Source organism: Strix uralensis, chromosome 4 (genome assembly GCF_047716275.1).
Source record: "Strix uralensis isolate ZFMK-TIS-50842 chromosome 4, bStrUra1, whole genome shotgun sequence".
Taxonomy (NCBI): Eukaryota; Metazoa; Chordata; class Aves; order Strigiformes; family Strigidae; genus Strix; species Strix uralensis.
In genome coordinates, this window is record NC_133975.1 from 47,131,162 (window position 1) to 47,147,299 (window position 16,138).

Consider the following 16,138-nt stretch of genomic DNA (forward strand, 5'->3'; position numbering starts at 1 on the left):
CGGCGGATCGAGTCCCCTGTGGGGCGGCCATGCAGGCGGGGCGGCGCCCCAGCTGCTGCCGCCAGCAGGCACTGCGGCAGAAGAGACTACTGCTCCCGGCAGGCAGCGCGGCCACGGCCCGCGCGCCTTCCCAGTGCATGCCGGGATACCGGGGCGGAGCTCGGGCGGGAGGCGGGGCTCGGCGCGGGAGGGGAGGGGAGGGGAGGGGAGGGGAGGGGAGGGGAGGGGAGGGGAGGGGAGGGGAGGGGCGGCGGGCAGTGAGCGGAGCGGGACATGGCCGAGGCGGGGTCGCTACCGCCCGCCGAGGTGCCCGAGGCATCGCCCAGCGCCGGGCCCCGGAGGGTCCGTGGCGGGAGTGAGGGGTCGCGGCCGCCGGAGCTGTCGGCCGGCGACACGCGGGAGCTGCTGGAGGAGGTGGAGATGCAGATCGGCGACGTGAGTGCCGGGAGTGCAGGCGGGCGGCGGGGCTCCCCTCACGGGTGGCGCCGGGCGGGCGTCGGTGACCCTCAACTTCTGTCGTTCCTCCAGGCCGCCTTCTCGTTGGCGAAGATCCTGGAGGCGACGTCGGCTGTTTCGGCCCAGGTGGAGGAGCTCGCCACAAAGTGCTCGGAGAACGCCCGGTTCCTCAGAACATGGCGGGACCTACTGAGGGAGGGCTACGAGGCCCTGAAGCCCAGCGGCTGACCCTGCCCCCGCGGCGGCTCTGCCGGGTCGCGCTGCGCTGCCCGCTCGTGTCGGACTGGGATCGGGGTTTTTTTAAACTCTTTTAAGGAGTCCACGTGGATTTTTGTTTTCCCTCAGCAGCTCCCCGTGAGCCCGGAGTTCTTTCAGAAGTACTTGATGACTCGTATGGATGTTGTATGTAAGTCACCGAGTAAAATAACTTTGTTTAGGGCATCAGTTATGACTTTTAGTCTCTTCCGTTGCAGCTCAAGCGATCTCGTCCATGAAATATTCTGCCTTTTTTTTTTTTTTGGCTAACGTGGTGAATGCCAAGTTAGTATGTATGGTACGTCCGGAACTCATTACTGGTGGGGAAGTGGTGTCCTGCGAGGAGGTATTGTCAGCCCTCCTTTTCAAGAGCTGCCACTAGCAGAAATCCTGCCAACTCCAGAGAAAGTTGCTGAACTAACTTCAGGTTTTCTCTATGCACACTGTTTCTCCGTGTTGAGGATGGGATACTATGACAAGTCGAGGCTTATTTACAAGCTTTAGATAAGCCCTATATCCCAAACCTCACTATTTTTAGCAGTATTGCAATATATTTCTATAAAGGTGCAGATTTTTTGCAAGGTGTTTGATTACTGCAAACAATTTTACACTAACTTTTGTTGTAATAAAGTGCCTTATGGTGGACCATATATCTCTGCATGGTAGAAGTTTAACAGCATTGTTTACTGATAGGATGGATTATTTTGAACTATAAGTAAATACTTCCATTTGAATCTGTGAAATGTATTCTCCCCTCTCTTGAGTAGCATGTTAGACATTTTTCAGTATTTGGTCCTATTTTTTATCTTTGCCTTAAGCAGTTACTAGTTAGCTAGTCTAGAGTGTAGTGTTAAAGGAATGTGTTGGCCTGAAAGTTCACTAATCTGTAATAAATAGCTGTATTGAAACTCCTGTACCTTTACCAGAGCACTGTGAAAAAAGTAATGCTGAAATGCAATGGCAGGCTGCAGGAGAACATGGCTCTACTGTAGTTTATTAGTCAGCCTTATTTTTACTGGTAGAAGGAGTTTTTAAAAGTCAAACTGTAGTTTTCTTACCAAAACAATAAAGATGTTACAAAAAATTGAAATAATGAATATTCTTATGGTACTTACAGAAACAATGATTATATTGACTATATCCATAATCAAGTGAAAGACAGAAGTAATGGTGAGGACAGACATCCTTGTACATCTCATCAAAAGCAGTTACAGTCAGTGAGAAGGCTTGGCACCTCAGGGTACACAATTTCTAATAAATTAAGTTCTAATCGCCCCAGTTAAAGGCAGTCCAGATGGCAGGCTTTCACTTACCCCACAACCCAAAATGTTGCTAAGCAATTTGAAAAAGTAGCTTGTTTTGTTCAGCAGATAATCTTTTATTTCAATAACACATACAGTAGTGGAAACAAGGTCCTTAACAATCTTTGATTTCAAGATGATCCAAAGTTCTGTAAACAGCTGAAGTGTGAGTCACACTTTAAAATTCTACTTCTTATGCTGTTAAGAAGTTAAGTGCAAACATTGGAAGTATCTTTTAGCTTCATTTTTAAAAGCTTCAAATCGTCAATACCAAAAGAAGCATATCTTTCACCTTTGTGGGCTTCTAGGCTATTGGACTGTGAGCATGGTACTGAAAGAAGAAGGGAAGTTGTAGAAATTCATAATGGAAAAGATTCCCTTCAGTAAGTATATGCAGAACAACTGCCTCCAGAGGATTCTATCAGGTGGGGTATTTTTTTTTTTTACCCTTGTACATTAGAAAGTAAAATAATGCCCCAGAAAATGCTGAGCGGCTGTGGTCCTTGTTATTTTAACTGTAATGCATCCAGTCAGATGCAGAAGGGGATTAAAATGTAGCTGTCATGACACCTATTAAGACTGATAGTCTTCTATTTGGCCACCTCCCATTTTTCCATGTTCAGGTGTAGACATCTTAAGACTGGAATTTGCTGAAGTCTGCAAGCTGTGGGGAGCTACCTATGGTAGCCCATTAAGGAACAGTGAGGGAAAGAGCAGCATCAAGATGTTGGGATACTCAGTCCAGTCTTTCCAGGGAAGGAGGCTCTTCTGAAGGGGGAAACTTGCACCAGCTATAGCTAGGGGACACTCATTTAAGAAAAAAAGCCTTTCTTTTCTTTTTTTTCTTCCTCATAGTTCTGGTTCTGCCTGAGTTAGAACGATCATTACAATTTCAGGATTGTCTTTACATGAGTGAAATAATTGGTAAATTTTTAAAAGGAATAAAATTTTCACTTGTTTGGTTTTGACAAATATAATAAACCAGTCTAATTATGAAATTTAAATATTTTTCTTAAGGCTATTGCTCCCTAAAGCTTTTAAGAGCTGATACAGTCTAAATACAGCCAGTCAGAAATTTTGAGGAGGAAAAAAAAAATCTTAATGAGGAAACCAATCAACTCTTAAAAAAAAATCAGCTGTTAAAATGGGAGATTTAAAAATAAAAAGGTTTAATGAAAAATACCTTCCCCCCCCCCAAAAAAAAAAAAAAAATAGATGACTTTGAAACATTCTGCTTTCAGGGTAAGATGTTTTAAAAGACAGTTTTTTTCCGCACTCGTGGCTTATGGCAGGAAAAAAACAGCTGGCTTCTCATTCTGATCTAGGAGGAGTAGTCAAAATGACAGGTACCGTTGTAAGATGGTACAATTATTGTTGTGTCAGTTCTACCTGCAAACAGACACACTGCTCCCTCTTCTCCTTGCTTTGGTTCAGGTGAGCCCAGGTGTCATACCTCCCTCATTTTTCCTCATTGCTGTAAAGCAGTAGGCCCACAGAAGTGAAGCTCACAGTGCAGATGTCACCGTGAAGATTCAAAATGTATTTACGTGTATGAATTTAGTTTTGTTGACTGTGTAGTCACTGAAGCATCAGAGGAGTCTGTACGAAGCACAGGCTTCGTTACCTTTGGCATGATTTCATGCATTGGCCACATCTCCACCCAAATGTATGATGGACCATATGTTTTCTGACTGCCTTTACCTCTTTTGGATCTTCTTTGTCTGTAATTATACCAAACCTGATGAATCATTTCTTTGAAAGGTCGTGTAGTCAAAGTGTAGAGAAGAGGATTCAAAGCACTGTTTATTGGCAGTATAAAAATCACCACCCAAGAAGTTATGGTACCTTAGGGAAGGAAAAAGAAAGGAAGCTGTAATACGCATTCCAGTGTTCGCACCTGTTAATTAAGGCAAGCACCTGATGCCCATGCAGCACAGCTTCTTGGTGAGAGGGGTGGTTGTGCTCTCCTAGGCTGAGTTCATGTCACAACAGGTACTTTTTCTTCTCGCAGTTATGTCTGCACTGCCCTCTTGCCTCCCTCTGTTTCCACGACTCCCAGCAAAACCCGACATTTTTTACTCTCCCAGAAGTTCCATTTATCCCTCTTATTTTTCTGTACCATAGCTCCCTATTTGCCCTGGCATGTTTCTTGTTCCACCCAAGCCCCACTTTCTTGCCCCGAAACTTTTTGTCTCTGCCTGCCTCCCTATCTCTTCCCATGATCTCTGTTCTCCATCCTCTTCTCGTGACAAGCGACATGCAATCCTAACAATGTCCCTCACATCCTGTCCTCCTGCAAAGCAGTATCCTCTAGTCCCTGCATCCCCTTAGAGGCTGGCGTTCTCTGTACCAGGATTTTGCCATTTTTCCCACCACAAAGGGCACTGTATACATCCTGATTATTTTCTTCTTGCCCTGCTGGTGACAGTTTGTGTTCACACCATCTTCCTTTCTGAAGGTTTCCTGCTGTCCCGCCTACATTAGAGTCTGTGTGCATTTTCACAGCATCCCCTTCTCATCCCTACTGTTTGGGAGATACTGAGGGGCAGGCAGAAAAGGGACAGTATTAAAGTCCTGAAAGATGTTAGTGGGTGCCCTCTGTTGCATTGTTTGATTTATAAAACAATTATAGAACTGTTCCAAGCTGCACAGAAAGAATATGTCATTCTCCTTACCGCCCCCCCCCCTCGCTTCCGCTTCTCTGGCTTTAAAACTTTGTTGCAATATCAATACCTTCCTATTGATGCCCATCACCTTGGCTACACTTTTGGAAACAAGCAGATGCTTAGTTCAAAAGCTGTGACAACGTATCCCCAAAGGAAAAAAAAATGCTACCAGCAGTGTTCAAAGCTTCTGTAAATTTAGGCAACTATCTGTGATGTCTTTAATTTTATGAAATGAGTGATTACTGTTTAATCTGGTTTATCTAACATGGAACATTCATTTGCTGAACCCAAGATCATCCAGTGGTTCAATAAGATTTCTTCAAGGTTTCTTGACCCAGAATACATCTGCTTCTACTTTTCACAATATTTTCTTTAAAATTTCTTAGTAGGTTTGGTAACTTCACAAAGAAGCATTTTAGAAGATTTAAAGTAACTGAAAATGTTTGACATAATCAATGCAACTTCCAGACATTTGAAACATAAGTCAAAACTTTGTAAATGTGACTCCCAACACTCCTGGGTCAGCACAAAAGAAAATCCTCTGAGCTAAAATGTTTTCTTGCTAATGTAGCATTGTGACATATAGCTGTACATTGAGTCTGAATCTGCTGTTGCTGATGGTACTGTTCATGTTCACATGTTCTTTTGAACACGGTTTACAAGCCCTACATAAAGATGCTATTTTTTCTGGCAAGTACTGGCATTGCAAAGAGAAGGAAAAAAATAAAAGTGTGATTTTTAATCTTTTAGGTTATGCTATTTTTACATGGGAATATATTCACAGCATGAAGAAGGTAAGCAGAGCTTTGTATAACTTGATGTTTTGAACTGTTTTTTCAGGATAACAATTATTTTGTTAAATCAATATAGGAAACATTGTGTTGTCCTGAGCCATATTTATGCAACAGAACCAGCAAAAGCCATAGGATGAGAAAAGCCAATGCAATTCAGCCTTGGTTTTCAAATATATTTTTTACATTTTATAGATATTCTTTGGAGACAGACTTGAATGATTTGAATTCTGGGGTTTTTTTGGCTGACTCAATCTTTGATGATTATAGTAATATAGTTCAGTTCAGTAGTAAAACTATGTAGTTCATTATATTGTGTATACATATATATAGATATATAACATAAAGTTATAGTAATATAGTTCAGTATATTCAATTCTTTATCTTCTGAAGTAGAAACATCACTCTTCATACAGACACAGTTGAAACAACCTCACAAAAGAACATACCTGGTATTTCTACTTGAAGTAAAGAAAGGAGTTTCAAAATAAAAATGGGTATCCAACATATTGCATCAGTAAATACAATGAAGAAAAAACGTTTAGCAAGGATCATCTCTTTTTTAATATGATTCCGAATTTCAGTAGCTGTAATAGCTGTTTGGTGAACACTGTAGAACATACTCCCATAGGAAAACACGATGATGATAAAAGCTGCCAAGTTTACACCTGTTTAAGAAGTTAAAATTAGTTACAGCTTAACAGCATAATGGCAATTCCACATCATCTATTTGCAGGCTGGGTAGTAAAGGAAAATGTTTCTTCTAAACTGCTAGTCCCGTAGGATTAAGAGGCCAGAAAATCTGAGTCTGCCTTCACCTGAACACTGAATTTTCGCTTCAGGTATTTATTTTGTTCATCGACACCTGACAAATGGCTGCCATCTGATTCAAACTACGTAGTTCTCCTCTGGTTTTACCACTGCTCTACTTCCCTGACAAAGTCTGTTCATTCAGGGACTTAATAGTCATTAATTTCTTTCTACCCTTTCAGTCCTTCATGCATTTTAAGATATGTAAGTATCTATCTAATACAGTAAAATATTCAGGCTGGAAAAAGTCTTTAAGTGCTTACTGGAGCATCTAAATACAAGGCGTGAATGTCCCAGCAAAGCTATTTTATTAGTTTGAAAATTAAGTTTATTTGCAGCTCTAATCATATAGAAAGAAGAAATGCAACTTACCTAAAAAAATGACAACAGAATAAATCTGACTTCCTGAACTGTCTGATTGCTCTGAGTGAAGAGGAAAACAGACGCCATTGGTGCCATAGTAGTTCCTGAAAAATTCCTTATTGCTCAGTGGGATAAAAGCAACAGCAAACCCAATTATCCAGATAAGAACCAAAATGGAAATTGTCCTGCGTTTTCTGGGCTTCAAACACCTAAAAGGATAAACTATGCAGATGTATTTTTCCAAAGTCAGGTAAGTCAACAGCAAGACTGACACCTCTGTAGACAGAATAGCCAGCGATCCCACCAATTGACAATGAATACTGTCCATCCACAACTGAGCGTGCTTGTTGTATTCTCCACGATATTTAAGATCAAAAGCTCCAATCACAAATAAATATATTCCCATCAGACAGTCAGCACCTGTGGGCACAGTGCTCAACATCATTATTCACACATCTGAATTTCCCATTCTCTGTGAATATGTATATTGGAAAACTAGATATACACATGTATACATGAGTACATATTTATAAGTCAGCTAGTATATAGAGATAAAATCAATATTACAGTTGGAATGTTATTGTGAATTACAATTAAGGCAGTATAATTCAGTCCTATTCCTCCTCTTTTTTTTTTTTTTTTAAATTTTCATTTGGACTGACAGTCTATGTTTCAGTTGTTTCCAACCTGATTTTCTGAAGCTCAGATAAAACTGGTCGGTAAGTAGAAAAAGATATGGCTTCATTTATAGAAATATTCTTGCAACCCTTTTTTTATTAGGTCTTACTCCTTTTGCTATTGACATATGGCTTAAGATAATTTGCTTTGAGTAGGGCATCTCCTCTGTATTCAAAGTTTTGTTTTGGCTTGTCCAACTTATGCTAGTTCAAAACTGATGTGCATAGTCTTCTAAGGCTAGTAAGAGAAGAGGAGCTGTCAACATAGAGCTGAGGGCTTCTCAGGTATTTTGGCTAGATGCTTTGTACAGTATTCAGATTGTTCCCATGGAAACAACAAAGTTGCAAGATCACTGACATGATGTATTTAGAAATGTAATCATTCTATACACTGTTGACAATTACCTTTCAAAATGCAACTAATTGTATTTGTGAAATACTTACAGATTCTCCTGTACTGAGACAGGGTACTCAAGATTGTAGTGGCTGTAATGCCAAATAGTTCATGCATAAACTTGTCTGGCTTTTAGGACTAAAATTAAACCCCCTGATGCTTAATATTGGGGAGCTAGAAATGATTGATTTTCTGTAATTGCATAAGTAACCTTTTGCTCATGTGAAAAATAGAGTAACTATTTTGAACCCAATATTTACATGTGCAAATTGCTATTTACTCAAAAATGCATAGTGAGGTACAGTGTTTTGTGTTGTCATTTGCAACAGCATGAAAGTTCAGCAAATCCAGTGCTGGAAATATGTCACTATATTATAATAACAGATATCACACATGCTGTGAGCAGATTAAAACAATATTCTTTTACACATGGAGTACTCACAGCAGAGAGACATTATTGAGATGGCGTGGAGCTTATTCTCCGATCTGATATAAGGCCTCATGCAGATAACAAAAATATTTCCAAAGCAGGTGATGGCAGATACAACCCAGACGAACACTCTCTGTATGATGCTAGCTAAAAGATTCTCAAGGGATGAAATCCCATCAGTATTGGGCTTACAGCTGCGCACATGAGGGGCATATCCACAGTACTGGAATTTCTTAAAATATCTGGTTGTGAGAAAGAAAAACAGGTAAGAGATGGTTCTAGTCTGGTTACTAAAACTCTCTACTAACTAGTCAGAAAACATATTCAGAAAAAAGAAAAATTAATTACAAACTGTCAAAATTTGACAACTGCTCACATGCTGTTTTTCAAACACTTTTGTTTTCAATTATCTAATGTTCTGTAACTTGTAAAATTCAGACCAAAGAAAGCAAACTGGAATAATCTACTTACATGTGGGAAAGGTTTCTCAGGGGTCTGAACATTCTTCTCTGGATGTTTACAATTTCAATGCCCTCCAAGCTGCTGTAAACAATATACTCTCAATAAAAGGTCATAGAAACTCAGTAGTAAAGCAGCAAATTTTATGAGCATTTAATTGTACTTCTATGATTATAGGAAACTAGAGATAAACTTTAATTGCATCTAATCTGTCATGCCTTTGAAACTTGAACAGAAAGTCTGCATAAAAGCTGAAGTGGAATAAAATAAATTGCAGTTAATTGTAATAAACACGCTGTTCTTCCAAAACCACGAAGAAGGCTCTCAGCAGTGCAATCTCTGATTATTATGTTGCCTTTCCAAAGTATTGTTCTACTGATGTTCTTTCATCATCTCTGGGAAAATAATAACTTGTTCCAATAATAATATTTTACATGTCTCTTCTGTCTTTTATCTTAGGGAGAGCTTTACTAGACAAACAAACCACTGCAGGAATTCAGTCTTCATTGTGTCAAGAGCAGCAGAACATGGCACGTAAGGGAAAACACTGGCTTGCTTGTGACACATAGATGGGCTTTTTTTTTTTTTTTTTAAATATATTGAAAATTACACTATTATTTCCCCTGCAGTGCTAGATCAGTAAAGTGTAACTGTGTAAGTTGTTCTTTTAGAACTTCAGTTTCTGTATTCTTCCAGTCCATCCCATCTGCTAGTTAGATGTGCAACCATTCAGAGTTCTCCTTGTGAGGAGCCTGATTTGAAATTGTCTGTTCAATGCTCTGAATGCAATATTCATGTGAGTTCTGAGCACATTTAAGCAACAGTGGAGAAAAGTACCAGCCTTACTGGTTAGTTGCTGTGGGCCGGTGGACAGTTTTGCTAGGAGATAAGAAAAATAGTCCCCAATGTGGAAGTGTGTTAGTTTTATTTAAGCATTGCAATGAACCTTAGCATGTGCTTTCCCTAGCTATTCTTACTATTTCAAACTAGCAAAGAGGCAACTGGTGTTCTACAAACTGCTGAAATATACAGTTTTCTATAGATTTAACAAGATTCTATATCTATAGATTTTTCAAGATTTAACAACTTTCTTAACTTAAAAACATGGAAGGTCATGGTCACTGAATTGCATGAGTTCTTTGGTGTTAAATAATGGATAAAGTATATGCTCTAGCCTGACTGTCAGGGAGGTAATTAATTATTCTTTTCCATGCTTAGCTGCTTATTTTCATGAAACTTGTACAGACTTAGTATTTTCAGGTCGTTAGCCATTTACCAAATCACTGTGAAGAAGCTGGAGTGATCAACAAAGGCATGTGCTCTGCTGGCTACAGCTCAGGGGTCAAATCATAAACTCCTATTATGTTCCTACCCAAGGAAACATCTCTTTTTGGATCTCCACAACCATTTCAGTAGGGCCTGTTATGATAGGACAAGAGGTAGTGGTTTTAAACTAAAAGAGGGTAGATTCAGACTAGGTATGAAATAGAAAGTTTTTACAACGAGGGTGGTGAAACACTGGAACAGGTTGCCCAGAGAGGTGGTGGATGCCCCGTCCCTGGAAACATTCAAGGTCAGGCTGGACAGGACTCTGAGCAACCTGATCTAGTTGAAGATGTCCCTGCTCACTGCAGGGGGATGGGACTAGATGACCTTTAATGGTCCTTTCCAACACAGACTGCTTTATGATTCTCCAGTTCTAAGATTTTGAAATTATGACCGACAAGAACCAATACTGTGTTCTACCAAGCTGGTTATTGCAGGTGTGCAGTGGCTTGTTAAGAGGTACTCAGATCTACCACAGGATAGTTTCAGATTTGCAAGGTTGTGCAATAGTGCAGTGACAGTTTTAGGAAGACATCTGCTGGCAGAGTTCACATTAGAGCTGCTGTGGTAGTGCGCCCACAAAAACTCCCCCTAACCCTTCAAAAGGTTTGTAAAAGTCCCACCTCCCTGTGACATGGCAGCTGAATCATACTTGGTTTATATTACTCTTTTCGTTGTGTTAGAAGTGGATTCTGTAAGAATGGAAATATGTCCCCAAACTTGTACATATACCAAATTCCTTTATAATTCCTGTCTTTACAGATCCTAATGGTACCTGCCCATTGTGTTAATAGCCCCAACTGGACCTTGCATGACCCTTAAGCCCCATGAACAAATTGTGCAAGGTTAAATAAAGGTTGCATTAATCTTGTTCTGTAATAGCAGAAAAGACAATGTCCTCTAAGATGAATTTATGATCTCTTTTTGTTGGAAAAAATTCTATTATGAAACTGATATTTTCAGGAAGGAAAATCGGAGTATAGCCAGTAATTATTTTCCATGCTCACATTTTTGAGGATCATCAACAAAACTATAAACTATTTCAAGGGCAATTTCTTACAGAACATATTCTGGATCACTTCTTTTTGAAGGAGATGTGCATAATCACAAAGAAAATATAGCTAAAATATAAAAACCTGGTACTTACAGGGATTTGAGTTTAATTAGAAAATCAAACTGATCTATTTGTATTTTCTTGATGGGGTTGTAAGAAAGGTTCCTGTAAATACAACATAGACATAAGTAACTTTGTACACCTCCCTTACAGTTTGTTCTAAAAATAAAGTCGAACTAAATAGAATCATCTAGGTTGGAAAAGACCTTGAAGATCATCTAGTAATTACCCTATTAGAGATATAGGCAGTGGAATGTAACAATAGACATTAATACTAGATGCTATCACTCTGTGTAAGAGTGTTTCTATGTACATCCCCTTTTTCTTCTCCCTGTACCTTTTCCTTATGTTTTCATTTTGATATTGTAACTAAAATGCACAAGCACAATAAATGCAGCTGTACACACTTGGTTGCCCCAGTGTATTGTGCTAGATCCCAAGGATGCTGAAAAAACACAAAATTAAGTTATTCCACATACTACCTCCTCTCTTCTGGAGAGGTCTTTGATTCTGTGACCAGTGTCTCTTTCAGATTATGAGAGAAAGATTGTGACTTTCCAGCAGCAGCATTTGAGAATTTGGCTATATATGGGTCATGGGAAAAAAAGACTATCTTTCTGGTTTTATGATACCTTATACTTTTTTGGAACTCTTCCACAGGAAAAAAGCAGTTGCAAATGAGTCATCTGTAGATGCTCTTACATGTTTATGATCTATTTTTAGAGCCAAATCCTGACACCACATTAAACATTCCCATCAAATAATTAATTTCTCATGATATACCTAGCATAGGTCATTTTGTATATATTAATAAGATCTAGAAAAAGGTAAAATTTGAACTTGGTATCTTTTGGGACATGAAAATACACATCTTATACAAAACTATTCCGGGCAAAAAGTTATATAGAGTTTCTTTTGGGATAAGTATTTTTTAGGCAGATCTTAAATAATGCATACAAAGAAAGGTGCTTTTCCCAGCATTCAGGACTGAAAGTTTCATATCAAATGGGTAATATACAGCTATATATAATAATAATAATCATAATCAAGAATCCTTACAGTTGTGAAAGCTCCTTCAGATCCTTAAATATATATGGAGAAAGTGATTCAATCTTGTTGTTAGCCAGATCTCTGCAGGAACAGCCACAGGTAGGATACAGTAAGCTCTTACTACACTCAGAAATTTTACCAAACAGTTTTGCAATTTCAAGACATGCAGTTTTATTCTATTTGCCAAATAGGATATTATTTATTATATAGGTTATCAGAAACTTGGACTATAAAAGAATGCTGTTAAAACAAGGTGGAAAGCTAGATCCATCAGATCTCTCTTTGTCTAGTCAGCTCAGATATCCCATTAGAGGCATAATTAATTATGATTTTATTTACATCAAAAATAAAGTAAAATACCCTTAACTTGGGTTGTAGGAGCTTGGAAATAAATTAAATGTACTGTTTTGTGATGGGAATTCTTTTGCATGGGCTAACCTTTGTTCTCTCTACCTTGCTCCGTAATTTCACTAAACATAAATCCTAATAACTGTGGACAGAGGAGTAAAGGTCTCAGTCTGACTGAAACTGGCTAACAGGTCTAAAAGACACTGAAGGCACACAAGCACTTGGACTGTGGTAATGTAAGATTAATTAATACTATCCTGTTCAGGGAACGTAACAATCTTGTGAGCAAAACCCACAATATTATTGATACAGAATATGTATTTTGTCAACTATTTCTTTGTGTTAAATATACAGAAGAACAACCCCTGAGGATGGATGCTATCTCCAGAGCACATTATATGAATAGAATTTATGATAAATGATACTTGCAATATAAATTATAAAACTTTGTGACTTGTTGTACAAGTAAGAGAAGAAATCTACTCACAATTCGTCTAACATCTGGAGAGAAGAAAAGCTGTTTTCATTTAAAAAGCTGATTTTATTTCGTCTCATCACCCTGAAAGAGTAAAACAAACTTATGCTGCTGCTTCTTGACATCCATTTGGTTTTAGAGAAACTTTTTATAAAATTTAAAAATTCTCTCTTCTCTGCATCTTCAGATATTTGCCCAATTCAGTTAACAAGCTAATCAGATCTAGAAGCTTACCATTTTATCATTTGATAAATAACTTTTGTTGCCTATACGTGCATGTATTTGTACATGTGTATATATACACACACCCCCATAGGAGGCTGGTATAAATTGGCTGAGGGCAGGAGGAAGATTAAGTGGGTTGGAAGGCTTGTAGCCTAACCACGTCTTGGACACAGGCACATGTCTGTGCAAATTTTCCTGCACTTGTCTTTTGATACAACCTGGATTTTAAAAGCAAAGAGAAAGCCAAGAGTATGGGTACTGCACAAGAGTTAAAGTGACAGGTGCCATGGTGCCTACTAATCTATCAAAAAGTGGAAGGGATTTTCTGAAGATGATTACATCATTACTGAAGAAACTTTGGGGAAAATTCTAAAATTGATGAGCCAGCCAACCCACCAGCCAATCGAACTCTCTAAAATGAAGAAACCAGCTATGTTATTTTGTATGTTTGCTGCTTTTTATTATGATATTTTTGCCTCCTTTTCCAAGTAAAAAGTTAGAATGAAATTTTCTAAATCTTAATATCAGTCAAAATCACTTCAGTGAAGTTTAGTTGCATATATCGATGCTGAACTAAATGTAAACAACGGTTATTCTGTATGGCACTCACTTAAAACCAAACATTTTCATTAAATGTCCTGGAGATCTAAATAACCATGATACTCAGAAAACTTTTGTATTAGCTGTAATGAATCACTTGACTGTTCAGCACAAGCATATCACTCTGGCTAGCTAACATATCCTATTACTTACAGTACAGTTAGAGTGTTGCAGGAGATGAAAGTGACGTTTCTTACATGATGGATATGGTTGCCTTCAAGGTCTCTGGGATATAAAAACAAAACATCAATCACTGAAAATAAATTCAAGCAGTTATTCTAAGGCAATTAAAGAAAAATACTACCAGAACTTCATGACTACATGGAAGAGAGTGGGAACCAGACATGCAATATTTCTGCACACTTAATTGATGACTTCAAGTCATCAACTCTGCAGTGACCCAGCAGGCACTCAGTAGGATCCAGCACCCCATTAGAAAAAGTGTCATGGAAGTGTCATACAAAGACAACAAAATAATATTTTTCTAGTGAAATAAGGTAGACTTACAGCCAGTTTAGCCTTGGCATATATTGGCACAAAGGTTTATCAGGCAAGCGAGCAAGAGAATTATTCATCATCTCTCTGAAAAAAAAAAAAAGATATAGCTGGCTATATTTGCCAGAAATTACATTCTAGAAAAAATTCATGTCTCCTATATTTGTACTTTTGAAAAAAAGGCAGTCAAAGCTTGATTTGTTTCTCATAGTCTTGATAGTAGTATTACTTTCTTAAACTTCCCCATATTTTCCCAGTGGCTTTCTGTGGAGCAGTATTTTATCCTTAACTTGTTAATTACAAGGTAAAGGAAAGATGTTCCCTTCTCTGCTATTGAAATAAAACATAGCAAGTCAATATACATATTTTGACTATTGGGTCATAATATGTAACTTGTGGGTTGGAGGAGGATGGGTGATGGAGGAAGTGGGATATGGGGGAGGTTTCCCTCTGGGCTGCAGGGGAAGAGGGTCCCCTCATCTGTGGGGCTGGAAAGGGCAGCAATAGGTCACAGGCAGGGTCTCAAGAGGGCTGCTGCCAGGGGCAGGAGCTGCGGAACCCCCACCTCCTGCGCCGCAGCTCTGAAAGACAACTGGCACCCATTGCTGCAGCTGCCACGTCCCTGCCCCCTCAGTGACGCTGTCTTTTCACCATTTTTCCCACCCATCTCCCTACACTTTTCTAGATGCTGCACGTCCACTGCTGCCAAAATCCTCTTACTCCAGCATGTTTTGCCTGGGGGTAAGAAACAGCAGCAGGTGTACTGCCAGCACTCTGTGGTGAGCAAGCACAGCCATTATAAAAAGGTTTTTATATATGTCTGTCCTTTCTGTTCTGTTCTTTTAAATAACACTTTTGATTCTTATTCCATACTTACAGGAGAATAAGTGATTTGAGTCCGTAAAATGTTAATGGAGAGATCCGATTTATCCTATTATTTTCAATTATCCTATAAATTACAGCAAAGCATGTATCAGACTGATAATTGACTGCAGCCTTAAATTGAACAGATGATAAAAAGTAACACACTTTTAAGTAGTTTTCTTCAAAAGTCCATTCAAACTACTTCAAAAATTAACAGACTACTCTTTAGCAGGTCAGGGTATTCATCAAATTAATTTCCTTTCAGAAGAATTTAATTTAAAAAAAAAAAAAAAAGAAAGAAAATAATTACTTCCAACTTAGAAAAAAGTTTTTTTCCTGCAAGTTTTTAAAATTCTTCGATCACTTTGAATAGATTCTCTGTAAAAACAAAGCAGCACCACATAACAGTGTTCCACATCAATCCAACAGTTCCAGACACACAGAAAAATGTTAGGCATGTTATTACTTGCTTATTTTTAATAACTTTACTGAGTCAAAATAGTATTTAATTTTCATCTGTCTGAAAAGCAGTAATAAACCAGTATTTCAGATTATGACAGTTGTTTTGTCTGGGGCATTGCAAGCACTACTTAAGGGAAACACCTGCCCCAAAAAATTATCTTTCTACTGTTTTATAGTATCTGAGTTATTTCATGTATTAATTTGTAACAAGCAATTACTAATAAACATTATTTAGTATTGTAAAAGTCATCAGTCATTGGAGTCACTAAGGCCCAAAAACTAATTTCTGCTCTCACCAAAGTCAATTAGATTTTTACCTTGCACAGTGTAACAGGAGTTCCTTATTATTATTATGTAGTATCAAGTACTGCTATGCACAAAAATGAAAGCAATCCAAATATTTCTTTGTCTTGCTTTAATTATTCATTGATAAAATAAACATACAAATAAGCAAACAACATACAGCCATTCAAGTGTGTGGAGATCTTCAAAGACACCAGGCTTCAAACTGGTTATCTTGTTGTTACTCAGGTATCTAAAACAAGGCCAACCAAAGATAAATGAATGGAATGATCAA

The 16,138-nt window shown here is 38.5% G+C and overlaps 2 protein-coding genes across 3 annotated transcripts in view; one reads left to right on the forward strand and one right to left on the reverse strand.

Moving 5' to 3' along the window:
• Nucleotides 1-253: 253 nt before the first annotated feature.
• C4H4orf46 (chromosome 4 C4orf46 homolog) lies at nt 254-2,406 on the forward strand. Of its 2 annotated transcripts, XR_012628731.1 has the most exons (3): nt 254-435; nt 529-862; nt 2,321-2,406. XR_012628731.1 is itself a non-coding variant. In XM_074866589.1 (2 exons), exons 1-2 carry the CDS (start codon nt 274-276, stop codon nt 682-684), a joined length of 318 nt encoding a protein of 105 aa, XP_074722690.1. In that variant the 5' UTR covers nt 254-273; the 3' UTR covers nt 685-1,804. The 2 variants fall into 2 exon arrangements, 1 of the variants encoding a protein (XP_074722690.1); XM_074866589.1 differs by lacking the exon at nt 2,321-2,406 and having other exon boundaries at nt 529-1,804.
• A 1,110-nt stretch (nt 2,407-3,516) lies between these two features.
• Nucleotides 3,517-16,138, reverse strand: part of RXFP1 (relaxin family peptide receptor 1) — a 99,727-nt gene continuing 87,105 nt past the window's right edge. Inside the window, exons 7-18 of the mRNA XM_074864937.1 lie at nt 16,025-16,096; nt 15,113-15,184; nt 14,248-14,322; nt 13,894-13,965; nt 12,928-12,999; nt 12,102-12,173; nt 11,076-11,147; nt 8,615-8,686; nt 8,156-8,385; nt 6,652-7,062; nt 5,919-6,137; nt 3,517-3,857 (exon numbers count right to left, since the gene is read on the reverse strand). Of these exons, the coding sequence (XP_074721038.1) occupies nt 3,556-3,857; nt 5,919-6,137; nt 6,652-7,062; nt 8,156-8,385; nt 8,615-8,686; nt 11,076-11,147; nt 12,102-12,173; nt 12,928-12,999; nt 13,894-13,965; nt 14,248-14,322; nt 15,113-15,184; nt 16,025-16,096 (1,741 nt within the window). The 3' untranslated portion in view covers nt 3,517-3,555. The remainder of the gene's footprint in view (nt 3,858-5,918; nt 6,138-6,651; nt 7,063-8,155; nt 8,386-8,614; nt 8,687-11,075; nt 11,148-12,101; nt 12,174-12,927; nt 13,000-13,893; nt 13,966-14,247; nt 14,323-15,112; nt 15,185-16,024; nt 16,097-16,138) is intronic.

Bases quoted from the DNA above. Each gene is read 5' to 3' on its own strand.
- C4H4orf46 (XM_074866589.1), top strand. From the start codon at position 274: ATGGCCGAGGCGGGGTCGCTACCGCCCGCCGAGGTGCCCGAGGCATCG. The intron at 436-528 runs GTGAGTGCCGGG...TCGTTCCTCCAG, and splicing joins TGGAGATGCAGATCGGCGAC to GCCGCCTTCTCGTTGGCGAA.